The sequence below is a fragment of the Denticeps clupeoides genome, chromosome 1 (genome assembly GCF_900700375.1).
Source record: "Denticeps clupeoides chromosome 1, fDenClu1.1, whole genome shotgun sequence".
In the NCBI taxonomy this organism is placed as follows: Eukaryota; Metazoa; Chordata; class Actinopteri; order Clupeiformes; family Denticipitidae; genus Denticeps; species Denticeps clupeoides.
The window spans coordinates 15,548,696-15,564,982 of NC_041707.1; the positions used below are offsets into that span (position 1 = coordinate 15,548,696).

The window sequence follows — 16,287 nt, forward strand, 5'->3', positions numbered from 1 at the left end:
CACCAGAAACACGGTCGCGTCAGAATATCGCATCACACATTGCGTCTTTCTGCACCTCTCTCTACAATATACAGTATTAAGAACATGAAAAAATATTCACAAAATAACACATACAAAATATTCCAAATATGTACATAATGAAAAAGAAAAAAAATTTGCACACCAACCCCACGCACCTCTCACAACTCACGCCATGTGTCCAAGAGAACAGAACCGGGTCTCCAACCCACTAACCCAAGGGCACGGCCGCATCCAAACAATTGTCAGGGGGTGATCAAAGTTTTATAACCCACATAACTTTTTACAATAACCATAAATTGAACAAACAAAAATACAGAAACATATTTCCCAGAAACATTAACACACTTTCTACAATTAAACAAACACCCGGATTGTCATTATAATTCCCTTACCCACACCAGAATACAGGTGACCAAAATATAAATCTTTAGAAAATAAGAAAATAAAAGACACAAAGAACACATTTAAAGAAATATACTTATAAATCTAGTGTTACCATATCACTCCGGCTCACAGGCATATAAAAAACATACAGCTGTGTAGGTGACAACAGAAATATAAAATAATAATACAAATATACTTACGCTGACCTTGAATCCCGTTTCCAGAAGTGTCCATAATCCCACCAAAGAGTTGTTCCAACAGCGCATGAAAGGTGATCTCGTTTTAATTGAGTGAAATAGGGGGGGTAATAAGTTCTGGGGAGCGAGAGTTTGGGAGAAAAAACCCAAGTTGGAACTGGCGTGACTGCGGCAAACAGCAGTTAAATAAAAAATGTTAATTTCACCCTCTGTGTCTTGTCTCTGCGTGGACGTTACATTATGTTGCATTTTGCCCTGATACAACACAGCTATTTTCTGATTGGCTGTTGCTTGGGCCTTTTCTCTTTTTGATTGGCTGGGAATCGGATCTATGACCAAGCTTGTTTCATATTGAGACACTACTGACCGCGTTCTGAGAAATAAGCCACGCATGAAAGTCTGTGCAATTTGCACATCTCTCTGATGAAGAGAAGCTCAGGGCAGATGTGGCAATGCCGCCACCTGGTGACAAAAAGGATTGAAGTGTCAGGCGTGGCCAAAAGTTTTGAGAATGACACAGATACTGGTTTACAAAGGAAAACAGCTCAATTCTTTTGGAGTCAGGAAAGACATTTTACCGACTTTTTACTACTTCATAGAGAGTCATATCATTCTCCATCATCTGCTGGGTCCATTCCACCAGCATGCAGCACAGGAACCAGCGTGTGCCAAGGTTATTGGACTGCCTGTGCGATCCTTATCACACATCTGTGACCAGCAGACACGCAGGCCGGCACTCAAGATCACCACAGAGCCCTCACACCCGCTGAAGTCTGTCTTTGAACGGCTCCAATGCCCCTGCTGCAGGACACAGAGGGGGAAACGTCACCTTTATTCCCAAAGCTGTCCTTCTTTTGAACTCCTGACATCCCCCCAAAACAACTATTATCACCTCTCGCACTCACACCCCCCCGACCCCCCAATCCAGATCTGCTCAGATTTGAGTTTCTCATTTTTTAGCATGAGGTGATTTAAATTATGTAGAAAATACTCAAAATATAAAATATTTTAGTAAAGTTTGCTTCTGATATTATAAATAAAATGGTGTAAAAAAATCAAGAATAGAGAATAAAATAGAAGTTTTTTCTGTAAGACAAGGACAGTTACATTAGCACTTACAAATAAATAAAATAATGTTTACTGAATAGAAACAATAAACTTTTTGCAAAATCTTTAAATAAAAAAACTTTATTCGGCAAGTTTATTTCACATTTGCCTAAAAAAAGATAAAAACACACAAAAAAAATTTCAATATACATCATGCAAACTGAAGTATTTCTGCACTGACTGTTGCAGCCTGATATATGTAAAACATTAGCAGAGACATTTCTGTTTTTTACAGTGTCATATTTCATTTTAACAAGACGTTATTACACACATATCTCAAAAGTGTGCTCCTATAAACACAGGCTCTAAAAAGTTTACAAACAATAAACATTTAGCAAAAATACGTTTTACCCCAACATCCATTCAAACCATTCATATCAAAACCGTTCATGAAGTTTTGACATTTTTAACCCTTTATTTGCCAAGTCTTTCATAATGCACTTCTGTTTTTTTGGCCTCAGACAGTACCTCTGGTCTTTTTCTCTGCACTGTCCCAACCATGGTGGTCTGACTTCTGAGCTGCTCTGCTGCCAGTCCGAAGGATAATAAAAGGTTGTTGCATGTTAGTCTCACCCCTCATTATTTAGTTCTGGGATTTTCAGAAGCTGACTTATTGGGGGGGGTGCTTTTAATGGCAACCTATCTGCTACAAAAAGCACCCCTGCTTATCTCCCACTATGAAAGTGTCACATCCATGAAACTCACTCCACAAACCACCATCACCACAATAAACATACTCATATTCTACTGGAAATTGACAAATGTTGTCAGACAAATGCTGAGCAAAAAGTGGGCAGTGGAGGCCTAGCAAGTAAGGAAGCGGACCCGTAATCAGAAGGTTGCCGGTTTGAATCCCGAACTGCCAAGGGACCACTGAGGTGCCACTGTCCCCACAAACAGCTCCGAGTACTCTCCAAGTCATGGCTGCCCAATGCTCAGTAAGGATGATGGTTAAATGCAGAGGACACATTTCATTGTGCTGCTCAATGACAATCACTTCACTTTTCACTTTCAAATATGTCCATATGAGATATGAATATGGTGTGATCACCACTGAAGTGACTTGGAAGTGGTGGACTGGTGATGGCTTTAATTTAAGATCTTAATGCTAACTGAAAAAATACACTTATTTTCATTATTCCTTAACTATTGCCGGCACAAAAAAATTAAGTAATATACCACATATTAAATGGGTATAAGACATATATAAGAGATATATAATGTGGAAAATAAGGCAAAAAAGCTAGTGTTGAGGAAACCTACTTCATATGTATGAGTATATTGGCAGAAAAGGAATTTCAGAAAAACATGTCATTGTGGTCTAAAATAATGCCTTCAAATCCCAGCTTCTGAGATTCATGTATGTGAGAATGGATGATAATGTCAAGAAAACAACCAGAGTTTTGATATATGATTAGAAGAATATATTTATTACTTAATTATTTCTATTTGTCTTTTAGAACCTATTATACCTAATTACAATTATTCCTAAAGTGATCAGTTGCAATGGGGGAGAAGACACCACCCTCTCTCTCCATCTTACCATAAGATTTCAGAAACTGCTGAATTGCAAAAGCTGTAGGAGAGCCAACACAGAACAGTCTCTGTATTGTCATACATACAGGATGGATAGAACAAACCAAGTGAGAAACACAGACTGTTTCTTACTTTCTTGAACAGAGCCTCTTTTTTTGTTTTTTTTCTTTTTTACATCTGGCCACCATGGTAGGTCACTCTTCGGCATTTCAGATGATTAGGAGCCCAAATAGTCCTTTTATTATCACTGCCTTCAGGGTCTGAAGGGACTATGTCCATAGTCTTTCAGCTTCGTAGGGCTGCCAGTCTCGTCTGCATTTCCTCAATGTCTTCCTCCTCTTCGCTCTCAGAAGCTGCTGTGGCCCCCACAGGTTCTGGATCAGGCAGTGGCTCTGTGACCTTGCTGGGAGCTTTGCCAAGAGCACCTAACATTGAAAAGATCAGACAAGGGGTTGCAGAAACAAAAGAGTTAAAGTATCTGCGGGTCGCATTCATATCTCTACTACTGGTACAGGATGCAACCGCTCTCCTTACCGGCTGTGATCTCAAAGAGGATCCTGTCAACTTCAGCCTCTGCTGCTTCCTCCATTTCTTCCCCATCCTCCATGCTCTCAAATGTGTCCTCCAGCATGTCCTCTATGATGCCAGCCTGAAGAACACAACTGGTGTTATAGTTCACACAACAGCAGATCGTGACTCCTTCAAACTTTTTTGATTCCAACCATAATATGTAAATGTATGTATCACATGTATTATAGTATTAAGCATCATTATCAACCTAAACATTAAACATATGCAACAGACAATAAATGAAAATCCTTTTGTTGCAATCATATATTAACCACCATTATATTAATTACATGACAGTAAAAAATACAGACCTTCATCATCTCTTTGGAGAGTTCACGCATTGTTGCTTGTATCTCTGGGACTTTCACCAGACTCTGCATGGCCTTCATAACTTCTGTACTTTTCTGCAAGGCACCAGCAACCCGCAAAACAGCTGTTTCAAGCAAGATGAGATAAATATTAACTAAATACTTCACATCTGTATACAGCTTAGAAAGCATTGACACTAAACGGCGATCTGCCAAACATGCTTACCGAGTTGATTCTTCATGCTGAGAAGAACAGAGTTCATTTGAGCTTTGGAGGCATAAAGTTTACTGATGGCCTTCTTTGAGTGAATGACCTCCTTTGCTAAAATGATGCACACATCCTTCTGTCCCTTTTTGGCCGCATCTTTGATGGACCTCTTCACCTTCTCCTCTTCCCTCTGTATGTCTTTGATTCACACAAAGATTCACTCAAAGATTCACAGAAATTACTAAATAAGGCACAGAATTGCATGTTGTATCGCCTCACCTCGTATTTGTCTGTCAATCACTCGCATCTCTTTTCTGATTTTAAGTGACCATTCATTAATCTATGCAAAAGGAAAAGCAATGTTTAAATAAATGGAATTAAACACACCAGTTGGGCAGCATATTAAAAACACTGACAGAAAAAGGCTAAAACAAAACAGAGCTGGACAACGGACCAATGGAATAAGACAGTGTTTGTGTGTGTGTGTGTGTGTGTGTGTGTGCGTGTGCGTGTGCGTGTGCGTGTGCCTGCATGCGCACCTGGGGAAGTGATGACAGCAGGGAACACTATTGGACAAAGCTGGCTAAGATTGTTTCATGATAATATTGTCACTGATTGTTGTGTGTATATATAAACACAGAGGCTTTTATATAAGTCATATTTAATGGTGTAGAGTGGTTCATCGCTTAAAAACAGCTCTTTAAAAAAAAAACCATAAATGGCAGCAGACTGTAACAGAAAGCCAAATGACTGAGAGGACATCTCTTAACTCAAATAAATTCTCATATACATAAAGTTATCTGGTACAGTGAAACTGTCTTCCTCTTATATTGTTGGAAAAACTGACCACCACAATTTCTGACCAGACCCACAGCTCTGATATTTCAATGATCTCCACGATCGATGTTTATAACAGTTAATGTCATATCTGAATCCAAATGTCAGGGGCACAGAACCAATGGAGCCAGTTGGCTAGCTAGCTGACAACTGTTGTTACCTGGACTGATTCCAAGCAGCAAACGTGGCCATTTGGACCGCGAATCTAGTCGTTGACACGCGTGATCATTACAAAACAGCAACGCGAGCAACGTGTAATAACATAATGTAGGTGAAACGACACTGCGGCAGTCTCTTTCAGAAGCAACTTCACAGCTCACGCAGGGCTGCGCGCTATGGCGCTAACATTACATGACTGGTGGTGCCGACTGCTAACGCGATAAAATGCCAAAGGGAACACACTTACAAGGTCTTTTGGTGGCTTTTCCGGTGTCTTTCCAAATAACCCCATCGTGTTAAAACTCAGTCGGAGATGTAGTTAGTCCGAAGGACAGTAAAAAAAAAAAAAGCAAGAGATACGACAGAAAGCTAATAACAACACATTCCACCACTTCCGGGTTCTGCAGCTGCTGACGTCATATATGACGCTTTAAAAGGAGCGGTCCCAGAACTATTTATATCGATTTCCATTTTACACCAGGCTTTAAACTAATGGAGTGGAGATATAGTAGTGTAGTATTATAAAGTAATATAATTTCATTGTATTAATTTGGGTGGGGCACATACACATATTTTATATATATATAATGAATTGATCATCAAAGACAAGAAATGTTATAGTATGTTATTAAATTGAACATTATTGGGTTCACAGTGTCATCTATAATAAATTATATACATATAACGATTACATACATGTATTAACATGTATACACGTATTGTTTTAATCAGGAGGCAGTAAAGATAGTTATTTGTGACAAAATCACACATTCTATCCTGATTTCATCACTCTCCCTATAAATAACGCCTTCTTGCATTTGACGTTCGGTGGGCTAGGGCTTCTAGATGCTTCGGTCTTGCAAGGTATGTCTCGCCAATGGAACCGGGCCTGGGTGTCAAGCGACCAATCATAAGAAACGAGGGGCGGGTCCTCGCAGCATCCCCGTCCGCGGGTGACATTTGCGCACGTTTGCCCGTGTTGCCGGTGGACGCAGTGGAGGCTGCAAGAATTCAGCAGAAATCCTCCTTCACCAGGATTAGTCTGGAAGAGTTGGGCTATAAAAAGCTTGGCTTACGTAACAGCTAGTCGTCCTGTCAGCCAGATCTACGCCGAGCCGGCTAACTACGCCGAGTGTCAACTGCAGTAGCCGTTTAAAAAAATTATATATATATATATATATACTTCTATATTTCATGCACATGCGCCTCTGATCGCGTTTTTATATAGAGGATTTTTTTTAAAGTAGCAGCGCGCGCCCGTGAACATGTCGGTGGTGGGCATCGACGTGGGTTTCCAGAACTGTTACATCGCTGTTGCTAGGAGTGGCGGCATTGAGACCATTGCAAATGAATACAGTGACAGATGCACTCCGTAAGTATGAAAGGACGCCCTGTCGCCACGCAGGATTGTGCCGAAAATGTGTGATCTGGGACCTCTTCCGTGGCGGTTCGCGCGTTTGTGTCGTTGCTGTTTTTTCGGCGCCAGTAATCCAGCCTGCCGAGCATTCCAGGGACCGTAAATGGCGTATTTTTGTCCCGGGGAACGAGTCGCGTTGGATGTGTTGTGTACAGCGCGCCGTGATCCGCCATGAAGAGCCCGTTTCCGGCTTGGCTTAGTTGGCTCAGTCTCTTAAAAAAAAAAAAAAAAGCCCCACGAGTTTGCAGAGAGATCGAGCCACGTCTCTTCAAAATGGGGCCAGAATTTAAAAATTCCCGAAAGAGCAGCACCTCTTGTGCTGCGTGGATGCTGCATGGATGCTGCGGGATGCGTCTTCTGACATTGGGGAGGGTGACTTTCAGCAGATGTCAGCAAGGGAGCAGCAGCAAGGTGAAGATCCACAATGGAATGTAAGCTGGGCTGGATGCATGTGGCCTGTTCCTTCATTCAGGTGTCTGAGTTCTGAGGTCCTGTGGTCAGTAAAAATGTAGAAATGATGACAACACTTGGCCAAAGACTCAAACACGACTTTCACGATAACGGTGACATCTCCACCTGGTCCGCTGCAGTATTCCGGCAGGTGACTGATGAATCGATGGTGAGGATGCCACAAGAGCGTCCTCCGTGATCACTACGCATGTACAAGCATTTCTGGAGCAATGGAGAAAAAAGTGCTGTATAATGGTTCAATGTAACTGCTGCCTGGTGCATTTTCCTTCAGTGCCTTGCTTTGTGTTTTTTCATACTGTTAAAAGAGAGTTTTAACAGTATAATTAACAGTGTTTAAATTAAACTTCAGAGCATCATTACAGGATACCAGGAAGCATCACCCTAATAGAAGCATGCAGAGCATATTGCCTGCATGTCGGTTGTCTGACACATGATAGATGGTTGCAAATGAGGTCTTCTTAATTCTGAAGGTGAGCTGCTCCACTGGCCTAATTCCTGGTTCTCGAGCAGAAACCATCGTGTTATTATCTTCATGCGTGTGCCTGGGTACAACTGTTCACATTTGGTATTTTTTGGTCTATATGAACCACTCAGAGAGGATATAGGGAGGTTCCTCTATGCTAAGGTAAACTTGATTCCCCTGTATTATTCTGGTGTCATATTTGTCTCCTGTGGATCATTTATCAATGAACAATTCCAGTAGTGGATCTGCTGTTGCATGAAATGATTGCTGAGAATATAGTGTGTCACATAAAACCAGACGGATCATTTTAAAAGCAGCAAATCAATTATTCAAACTTAATCTGATACGTCATGCAAATAGAATACATCAATCTATAACTTCATATGGATTGAGCTATACGACACAAAATTTTTATTTATTTATTTATTTAGCTTCTTTTTTTTTTTTTTTTATTTGCTTCCCAGGGCTTGCATATCCCTTGCTTCCAAAAACCGAACCATTGGAAATGCAGCCAAGAGTCAGGTGAGTGAGGCTTGAAAATAATTTTAATTACACAGTTGAACTGAAATACAGAATAATTTAGTCTTTTGTGATTGTGAACATTGGTAAACAGTCCCTTTCATGATGTGAAGGAGGTTAAAGATACACTATAATGCCTATAATAATTGTCCTATACTAAAAAAAAATACTATTATTACAATAAACACCAATACTTTGGAGAACCAGTATGTATTCATTCTCGGTTTGGAAAATGAACTGCATTTTAGTTATAGAGTTTTATAATAAAATGCAAGCAGCTAACTGTATGCAGACTTTCCTCTTCAGATTATCACAAATTTCAAAAACTCAATCCACGGCTTCAAGAAGTTCCACGGCCGAGCATTTGATGACCCATTTGTCCAGGGAGAGAAACCTAAGTTGCCTTACAGCCTTCACAAACTGGCCAATGGCAGCACAGGAATTAAGGTGAAAAGAGAGCGTCGGGTATCACACTGTTCCACCGTCATTGTGTTACCTTGTCACAAGACCCATAGACGCACGGATGTGGGCCAGCCTGAGCACTCCATCAAACAGTTTCCCACTAGAGGGACAGGATTGTAATTTAATTATACAAGCCAATGATGAGTTCACACTGACTAAACTTTTTATATTATTTTTCAATCAGCTGTTTTTTCCCCCCGAAAGGAATTAGACTAATTAAAGTAGGAGTGCAGAGCTTTTATTATTCTTTTCATATTCTTTGCATATGGCTCAGACAAAGAGGTCTTGATTGGTTCTTATGAGTGAATCTGCAGTCTTGAACAAGTTGTTCAGTGTGTCCAGTTTCCTAAAACGTCTCAAACGTCTCAAACTGGGAAAAGCAGCTAATTCATTCATTCTGTACACACTGGCTGGCAATCCTTATCAAGATGTTACCTATTCCTCCTGAATCCGTATCATACTAAAGTCTCCACCTTGCATTTATTAAAGAGCACCTTCAATGTGAACTAAAATCTATACTCACACGAACATGAGCAGCCTTGCTTCCTTTCCACATGGTTGTGTTTTATTTCCATTACATTTAAATTGTCTTGAATAATTCCCTATTTCCATTTTATCCTCCTATCCTTTTTTTCTTTCGTTTTTTTCACAGTCCATTCCATTAGTTCAAAGTGTTTTCTTGTGTCAGTTCACCCCTCCATTGCTCCAGATATAGATAGACCTGAACCTATTTCTGAAATGTATTTTAATAGAAATAGTATTGAATTGTTGCAGGATAAAATATTCAGTCTCAGGAACCTCTCAGCTGGTCCAGGGGTCTCCATACACTTCCCTTCCTGGTCTGTGTTACATATGTGTGTTGAACCATGGCTGGGAGGGCCCAGTTTCAAATCACCAATGTAAAATATTATAATGAAATGAAATTCAATTAAATAATGCCACTCATAAATAACCATTGGGACATGGGACAAGTGCAGTAATTTGTGACAATTTGTACTAAGTGCTGTTACATCCCTAAAATCAAAGTACACTTCAAGCACTCAAGTAAAAGTACCAAGTATTCTTCTTAAAAACTACTCAGAGTACTAGTTATTAGTTTATCTGCTCTCACAAACCTGCTGCAGCAGGGCCATTCAGTATTTCACTGGTCAGTTTGCCATCGGATACTTTTTTTGCTATGCTACCGAAATGCCACAATTTTTTTTATTATTAATTATGTTTTTACTCATTAACACATTCTGGTTTAAATAGTTGCAGAGTAGATTACTTACTTTAATTTGTACTCAAGTGCAGCTAAAATTACAGGTTCTTAAAAAAGTTCTTAATTACACTAACACGGGTAGTTGTAATTGGTTACTACCACTCCTGCCAACAGGTACGTTATTTGGATGAAGACAAGGTGTTCACCATTGAGCAAGTAACCGGCATGCTCCTCACCAAACTGAAAGAGACTTCTGAGAGCGCTTTGAAGAAGCCTGTCGTGGACTGTGTCATTTCTGTGAGTTCAACATCTTCCACATCTCATTTCATTATGTATGTAGTGAAGCCCTTCTGGCTGTCTGATTGCCGGTTTGACCCTAGGTTCCCAGTTTCTTCACCGATAGTGAGAGGAGATCTATGTTGGATGCCACTGAGATTGCAGGACTTAACTGCCTGAGACTGATCAGTGACACTACAGCTGGTCAGTTGTTTCCTCATTCACTGCTGTACATTCATTAGTGTTCAGTGCTACATATGTGCCACATACATTTTACACACATCGAACATCAGGATTTATTTTTATGTAAGGAAGCACCGCTGGATATCTGTTTGATCTATAGTGAAAACTGTTGTTTTGGACTGCATTGAATCGAAGGTCAGTTGAATTCATAGCAATGTCAACATATTTAGGCATCCTATTTGTTCATTTAAATACTAAAATTACCCCCAAACTATTTAATAGAATAACCTCACATCTGATTATCACTAATATATGTGATAGATACATAAAATGAGTGCATTCTTGTAGTTGTTAGAGATCTTACAGTAGTCTTGCCTACCTGTTACCAGCCATACAAATCAAAAAGTGATGTTATCCCTGTAGCATCTAACTGGAAACCACAGAGCATGCATAAATCATAGAAATATCATATCATAGAAACTTGTCGTGTCGTGCACTGGTAAAAAAGCTCCAGTAGAGCTTCAGGAAAATCCTCTAGTAACAGATATGGTTATTTGACCACTGTCATAAATCCCCTTACTTACCAGTTTAATGTTGAATTTCTAGTTGCTCTGGCTTATGGGATCTACAAGCAGGACTTCCCAAGTCCAGAAGAGAAACCTCGTAATGTGGTGTTTGTGGACATTGGACATTTGTCTTACCAGGTCTCGGTCACTTCCTTCAACAAGGGAAAACTGAAAGTGAGTCATAGCATGCCATATTAGTCTAATGCTGGGGGTAAGGTCATTGCTTAATGAATTGCATATTTTGTGAACCTAGGTCTTGGCCACAGCCTTTGACCCTTACTTGGGTGGGCGCAACTTTGATGAGGTTCTGGTGGACCACTTCTGCGAAGAGTTCAGAAGCAGGTATAGGTTAAATGTGAAGGAGAACCCTCGCGCCTTGCTGAGACTCTACCAGGAGTGTGAGAAACTGAAGAAACTCATGAGTGCCAACTCTTCAGACCTTCCCCTTAACATTGAATGCTTCATGAATGACATTGATGTCAGTGGGAAACTGAACAGGTAATGATCAGTGAGGTCAAAGACGTTTTGTTGTAAACATGGGGAGTTTTTTGATGTGGTGTTTTTGTAAAGAATTCCAGTTATTGACTGAAACAGACTAGAATGGCAGTAGGCCATAGAAGGTGAAAACTGAAACCATTTTGAGCATGCCCATCAATCAATTTATACTTCTACTGAACAAAAGGTAAACTAGTAACATAGGCTTTATTGTACCCTACCTGTAATACAGTACTACATGTGAACACAAATTGTATTATCGGATGTTTCATTTTGGGTAAAAAAAAAAATCACTTCACTTTATTAAAACAGAGGTCTGTCATGCATTGGTTTCAGAAGGTTCATTGCATGTCTAGGAAAGTAATAGACATACATTTACCATTATTACAATAGGGGGCAGTTTGAAGACCTGTGTGCCCAAAATTTGATGCGAATTGAGGCACCTTTGAAGTCAGTCTTGGAACAGTCAAGTAAGTTTGCTAAAAGCTTCACATGTATAATAATGTAACAAAATTTGTCACAATTTTGTCACACCAGGTTTTGTTTTAAGATATAATGTTATCAAGTGTTTTTTTTTTCTTCTTGCTGCTGATACAGAGCTGAGCAGAGATGACATTTATGCAGTTGAAGTGGTGGGAGGAGCCACAAGGATCCCTGCTATAAAAGAGAGGATCTCAAAATTCTTCTGTAAGGACATCAACACCACCCTGAATGCAGATGAGGCCGTAGCACGAGGATGTGCACTACAGGTCAGACACTTGTCAAGTTCAAACAGTTATTTTAGATCAGTCCCTTCTCACAGCACTGGAAATAATGTGTTCTTACTATGGGGCCAAACACCTCAAGTATCTATAATATTACAGTGACTTCTACAGATGGCACAAACCAATTAATGTTAGTGTTGCATAGACATTTATTATTTGATATACCCTAAATATACAGGCTAAAATTAGTGTTTTTTTTCTAATGGTTTTAATATTTTAAAATCATTGAATTGGTATTACTTGAAATAATTAATAACATCTTTCGACAAATTTTCTCTGATTAAATAAAATCTCTGCATTTTTATGTAATAGAAAGATTGACAACAAAAACAATGTGTATATATTATAATGTCTATATATTACAAATAAATATGAAGCTCTATGCACGTAAGTAAAGTATGCATAGAATGTATATATTTCAATATCTGTCTGTGTAGTAAAAATGAAAGATTGCATGGAGGGATTAATCTGCAAATCTCCCTCAGATTTGTCATGCTAAAGCCTGTTCTGGGACAGGCGTTATGTAACAATGTTTCCGTTGTGTGCGTCTCTGTGTATGCATGTGTATGTATGTGCACGCTGGTGTCCACATTTAGTGCGCGATCCTGTCGCCAGCTTTCAAGGTGCGTGAGTTCTCCATCACGGATGTGGTGCCCTTCCCAATCACCTTGCGCTGGAAGTCTTCTACAGATGACAGTGTTGGGTAGGGTTAAGTAGGATTACCAAAAAAATCTGAAAATGTATAGAATATTAGGCAAACAAAACACTCTATTCATACTGACAGCAACATTTAGTGTAACGAGAATGGATTTATTCTTACACTACATATATAAATAATATGTGTATGATCACTACATATGGTGATCTTATAGTATTTTGATTTACAGTGCCTTTCTCTCTCACAGGGAATGTGAAGTTTTCAGTAAGAACCATGCTGCCCCCTTCTCCAAAGTCATCACCTTCCATAAGAAAGAGCCCTTTGACCTGGAAGCGTTCTATAACCTTCCACAGGAACTACCCTTTCCTGATAATAGAATAGGTAAGCCTGGCCTCTCTGCATTGACCTTGCTTTGCGAATAAATTTGACACAAACTTATCAAATATAGCTGACTTGAATTCCACTAGTATAATACATACAAAGGCGAGGGACTGCCAGAAGTTATAGATATTAAGTCTTATCCCAAACCTTTGAAAACTTAAACAGTCAAACAACCTCATTAATAGTTAATGTAGTAATGGGAGATGGGAGGAAGAATGGTGGACACAGCAGGGATGTGGGAAAAAGTGAGTTTATTCGTGGAGCAACACAAACGCTATAATGACTGAAAATAATCCACCACGGCTGATGCTGACAGATGTCCCCTCTGGTGTGAAAGTGTGAGTCTGCAGGGCTGCGTCCACAGCTGCTTGCTAGCCAACCATCCCAAGTCCTATGCCTCGAAAGAGGTGTTGACAACATCCCAGTTCACTGGAAGACACACAGTCCAGGAAACAACAAAGCACGTTCTTGTATGGCAAAAGCACAGAGACACTTCACACAGAGAGCACACAAACCATTATGGGGAAAAAGGGACACGGGAACACCTCTGGAATCGTGTTGGAGAACAGCTCGGTAGAACTCCAGATCACATGGGCTTAAATAGTGGAGCGAATGAGACATAACAGACTGCACCTGACGCTTGTTACACGGTGAGGATCGCTATGCGTGCCACGTGATAAGCGACCCACAACCCGGAAGTGAGATACAGGTAACAGCAAGTGCAGGCTACAGGATTGGGACTTGGCAAGAAATTGGCCGCCACGCACAGGGGGTGGAACTGGCGTGGTCGTGACAATTTGACCATGTTTATGTTAAGGGATAATTTCATTTTGATGAAGCTCTCATTTCTCCTCTCAAAAAAAGCCCCCTGTCTCCCCACTCACAAAAATGCAAGCACTGACAAAGCAGTTTAAGTGCCAATTTTACAAACATTGCCAATTTTCTCAATTGACAGCGGAAATGAACTGAAACCCTTTTTTCAGATATCTGAAGAATAAGGTTTGGGGCTACAGCAGTCAAGGCTGACACTGATCAGTTGGCATTTGGATGGTGAAAAGTCTTGTTAGATTCTACTATGCTGCACAAATGTACAGTGCCTACATGTGCTTAGGTGCCTATATAAATATATACTTCTAACCAACGCATTAATAGATCTCCAAGTAATTATACAGTGTGCCCTGTTAAGGGTAAAAATCAAGGGTGACTCTCATGCCTGGTAATTAGGACTGAGCTGAAGGCTCCCTTAACACTAATAGGCTCTGAGAAAATTGTCTTATAACCTCTTCACTGTCATTCTCTTTTGCATAAATGGTATTTTCTTACTTAAAAACGATTCAGCTATAATATTCACCAATGTCCTTTCAGTGTCATTACTGACCTCTCTTTCACTCACTTTCTTTCTCAGGTCGTTTCACCATACAGAATGTGGTGCCCCAACCTAATGGGGAGAGTTCCAAAGTCAAAGTCAAAGTTCGGGTTAATGTACATGGTATATTTAGTGTGTCGGGTGCATCACTCATTGAAAAGCACAAGGATGAAGCGGAGGATGTTGTAATGGAAACAGAACCAATGGTCCAGAACGAGTACAGCCCAGAAGAGCAGGTAAGAGAGTGGAAAGTCTCTATTATTTTAGACCCTGCAGTAGATAAATGTGACCCAGAGCTTGCAGTGCAACCAATCCTCCACTACTGGTTTTACTGGCAATGTAACCACATCAGCATGTTTATATAACTGAGAAACCATGGTCGATTGAGGCAGATCCGTGAACATTTGGATTGTATTTACAGTTATGCTAGTAATACACTTGCTTGTAATGATTGTTGCTTGTGCATGTATTTGCATTTGTATTTATGGCATTTATCAGCCTCCCTTGTCCAGAGTGACTTAAAGTCAGTAGGACAGTCCCCCTGGAGACCCTCAGGGTTAAGTGTCTTGCTAAGGGACACAATGGTAGTAAGTGCGGGTTGAACCTTTGAATTTGTGGTCTTCTGGTTCGCAGGTGAGTGTGGGGAACCACTTGGCTGCTACCACAGAAGGCCACACTGAATATGTATCATATTAAAATACATGCACCCACACACGTGAGTCCATGTAGTGTAAGTGTGTAGTAGCCCTTTTTCCTGAATCAATGATCTTCAGCAGTAGAGGGCACTTCAGCTTCTGTTCTTGGTAAAGCTGAATGCTCCATGGAGAGCAAAGCAGGCAGGTGGGCCTGGTGCTGGTAGCGGTTCTCATCTGGCTACATGAGTGGAGTCATTAATATGGGAGGCTGCTCTCTGCCGTGCACTGTGATCATGTGGGTGTAGGTAATGAGGGGGTGCTGGGGAACGCCAGGTGGCTTTTTGTTGACATAATTGTTGGTTTGCGGCAGATCATCTTAGGATCAGGCATGTGTTTAGTTTTCTATGACAAAACCAACGGAAAATGACACAAATGTGCAGTCACACATATGCCATCAATCCATAGTTTCTACTCCAATAGCTTTAAAACGTTTCCATTTTTAAATTTGGAAAGTCTGAAATGCATATAGATGTATATCCCACACCATCGTGCAACTCAGCTGAATTCATTTCTCATTGGACATGCATGCATGGTTGGGTGAGTGACTCAAGTGTCATAAGCCAGCAAATGTCAACACTCAGCAAATGAGGAACTGGAGATGCTGGATGGAGCATGAGAAACAGAGGACACAGTAGAGGCTGAATCTAACAAACCATAATAAACGTCCTCCACTGACACAGTGTGGCTGATGTCATGTGAAAGAGCTGCTTATCTGACTGGAATAAGTTAGAAATGTTGAAATGGGAGCATGAAAATAAAGATAATGTCTGACTGGAGTATCAGACATTACACTAATAAAAGATGAAAAACTGCACAATGTTGCATAATTTCATAGACTTTGTTCTAGGATGTCATTGCAGAAACGTTTTATTACCAATGATTTAGCCAAAGTTACATGGGAAAACCTAGTCACTCTCTTAAATGATTAAGGTCTAAAAATTGAAGGTCTGTGTTCTGTTTTAGAGTAAAATGCAGGTGGACCAGCAGGGTCAGGGAGAGCAGCCCGAGGAGGGGTGCAATGTTGCCTCCAGCAGCAAGGTAAG

At 40.3% G+C, this 16,287-nt stretch overlaps 2 protein-coding genes across 2 annotated transcripts in view; one reads left to right on the forward strand and one right to left on the reverse strand.

Annotated features, from left to right (window-relative positions):
- Positions 1–1,772: 1,772 nt before the first annotated feature.
- Positions 1,773–5,732, reverse strand: chmp3 (charged multivesicular body protein 3). Its single transcript, XM_028981494.1, has 6 exons — positions 5,575–5,732; positions 4,611–4,671; positions 4,350–4,529; positions 4,127–4,248; positions 3,780–3,894; positions 1,773–3,670 (listed from the first exon to the last, which is right to left on the reverse strand). Exons 1-6 carry the CDS (start codon positions 5,617–5,619, stop codon positions 3,531–3,533), a joined length of 663 nt encoding a protein of 220 aa, XP_028837327.1. The 5' UTR covers positions 5,620–5,732; the 3' UTR covers positions 1,773–3,530.
- Positions 5,733–6,592: 860 nt separating this feature from the next.
- The window catches only part of hspa4l (heat shock protein 4 like), a 13,722-nt gene continuing 4,027 nt past the window's right edge, over positions 6,593–16,287 (forward strand). Inside the window, exons 1-13 of the mRNA XM_028975058.1 lie at positions 6,593–6,699; positions 8,143–8,200; positions 8,504–8,644; positions 10,035–10,157; positions 10,241–10,340; positions 10,926–11,059; positions 11,139–11,383; positions 11,774–11,850; positions 11,978–12,129; positions 12,741–12,847; positions 13,050–13,183; positions 14,589–14,785; positions 16,208–16,282. Coding sequence (XP_028830891.1) covers positions 6,593–6,699; positions 8,143–8,200; positions 8,504–8,644; positions 10,035–10,157; positions 10,241–10,340; positions 10,926–11,059; positions 11,139–11,383; positions 11,774–11,850; positions 11,978–12,129; positions 12,741–12,847; positions 13,050–13,183; positions 14,589–14,785; positions 16,208–16,282 — 1,650 coding nt within the window. The remainder of the gene's footprint in view (positions 6,700–8,142; positions 8,201–8,503; positions 8,645–10,034; positions 10,158–10,240; positions 10,341–10,925; positions 11,060–11,138; positions 11,384–11,773; positions 11,851–11,977; positions 12,130–12,740; positions 12,848–13,049; positions 13,184–14,588; positions 14,786–16,207; positions 16,283–16,287) is intronic.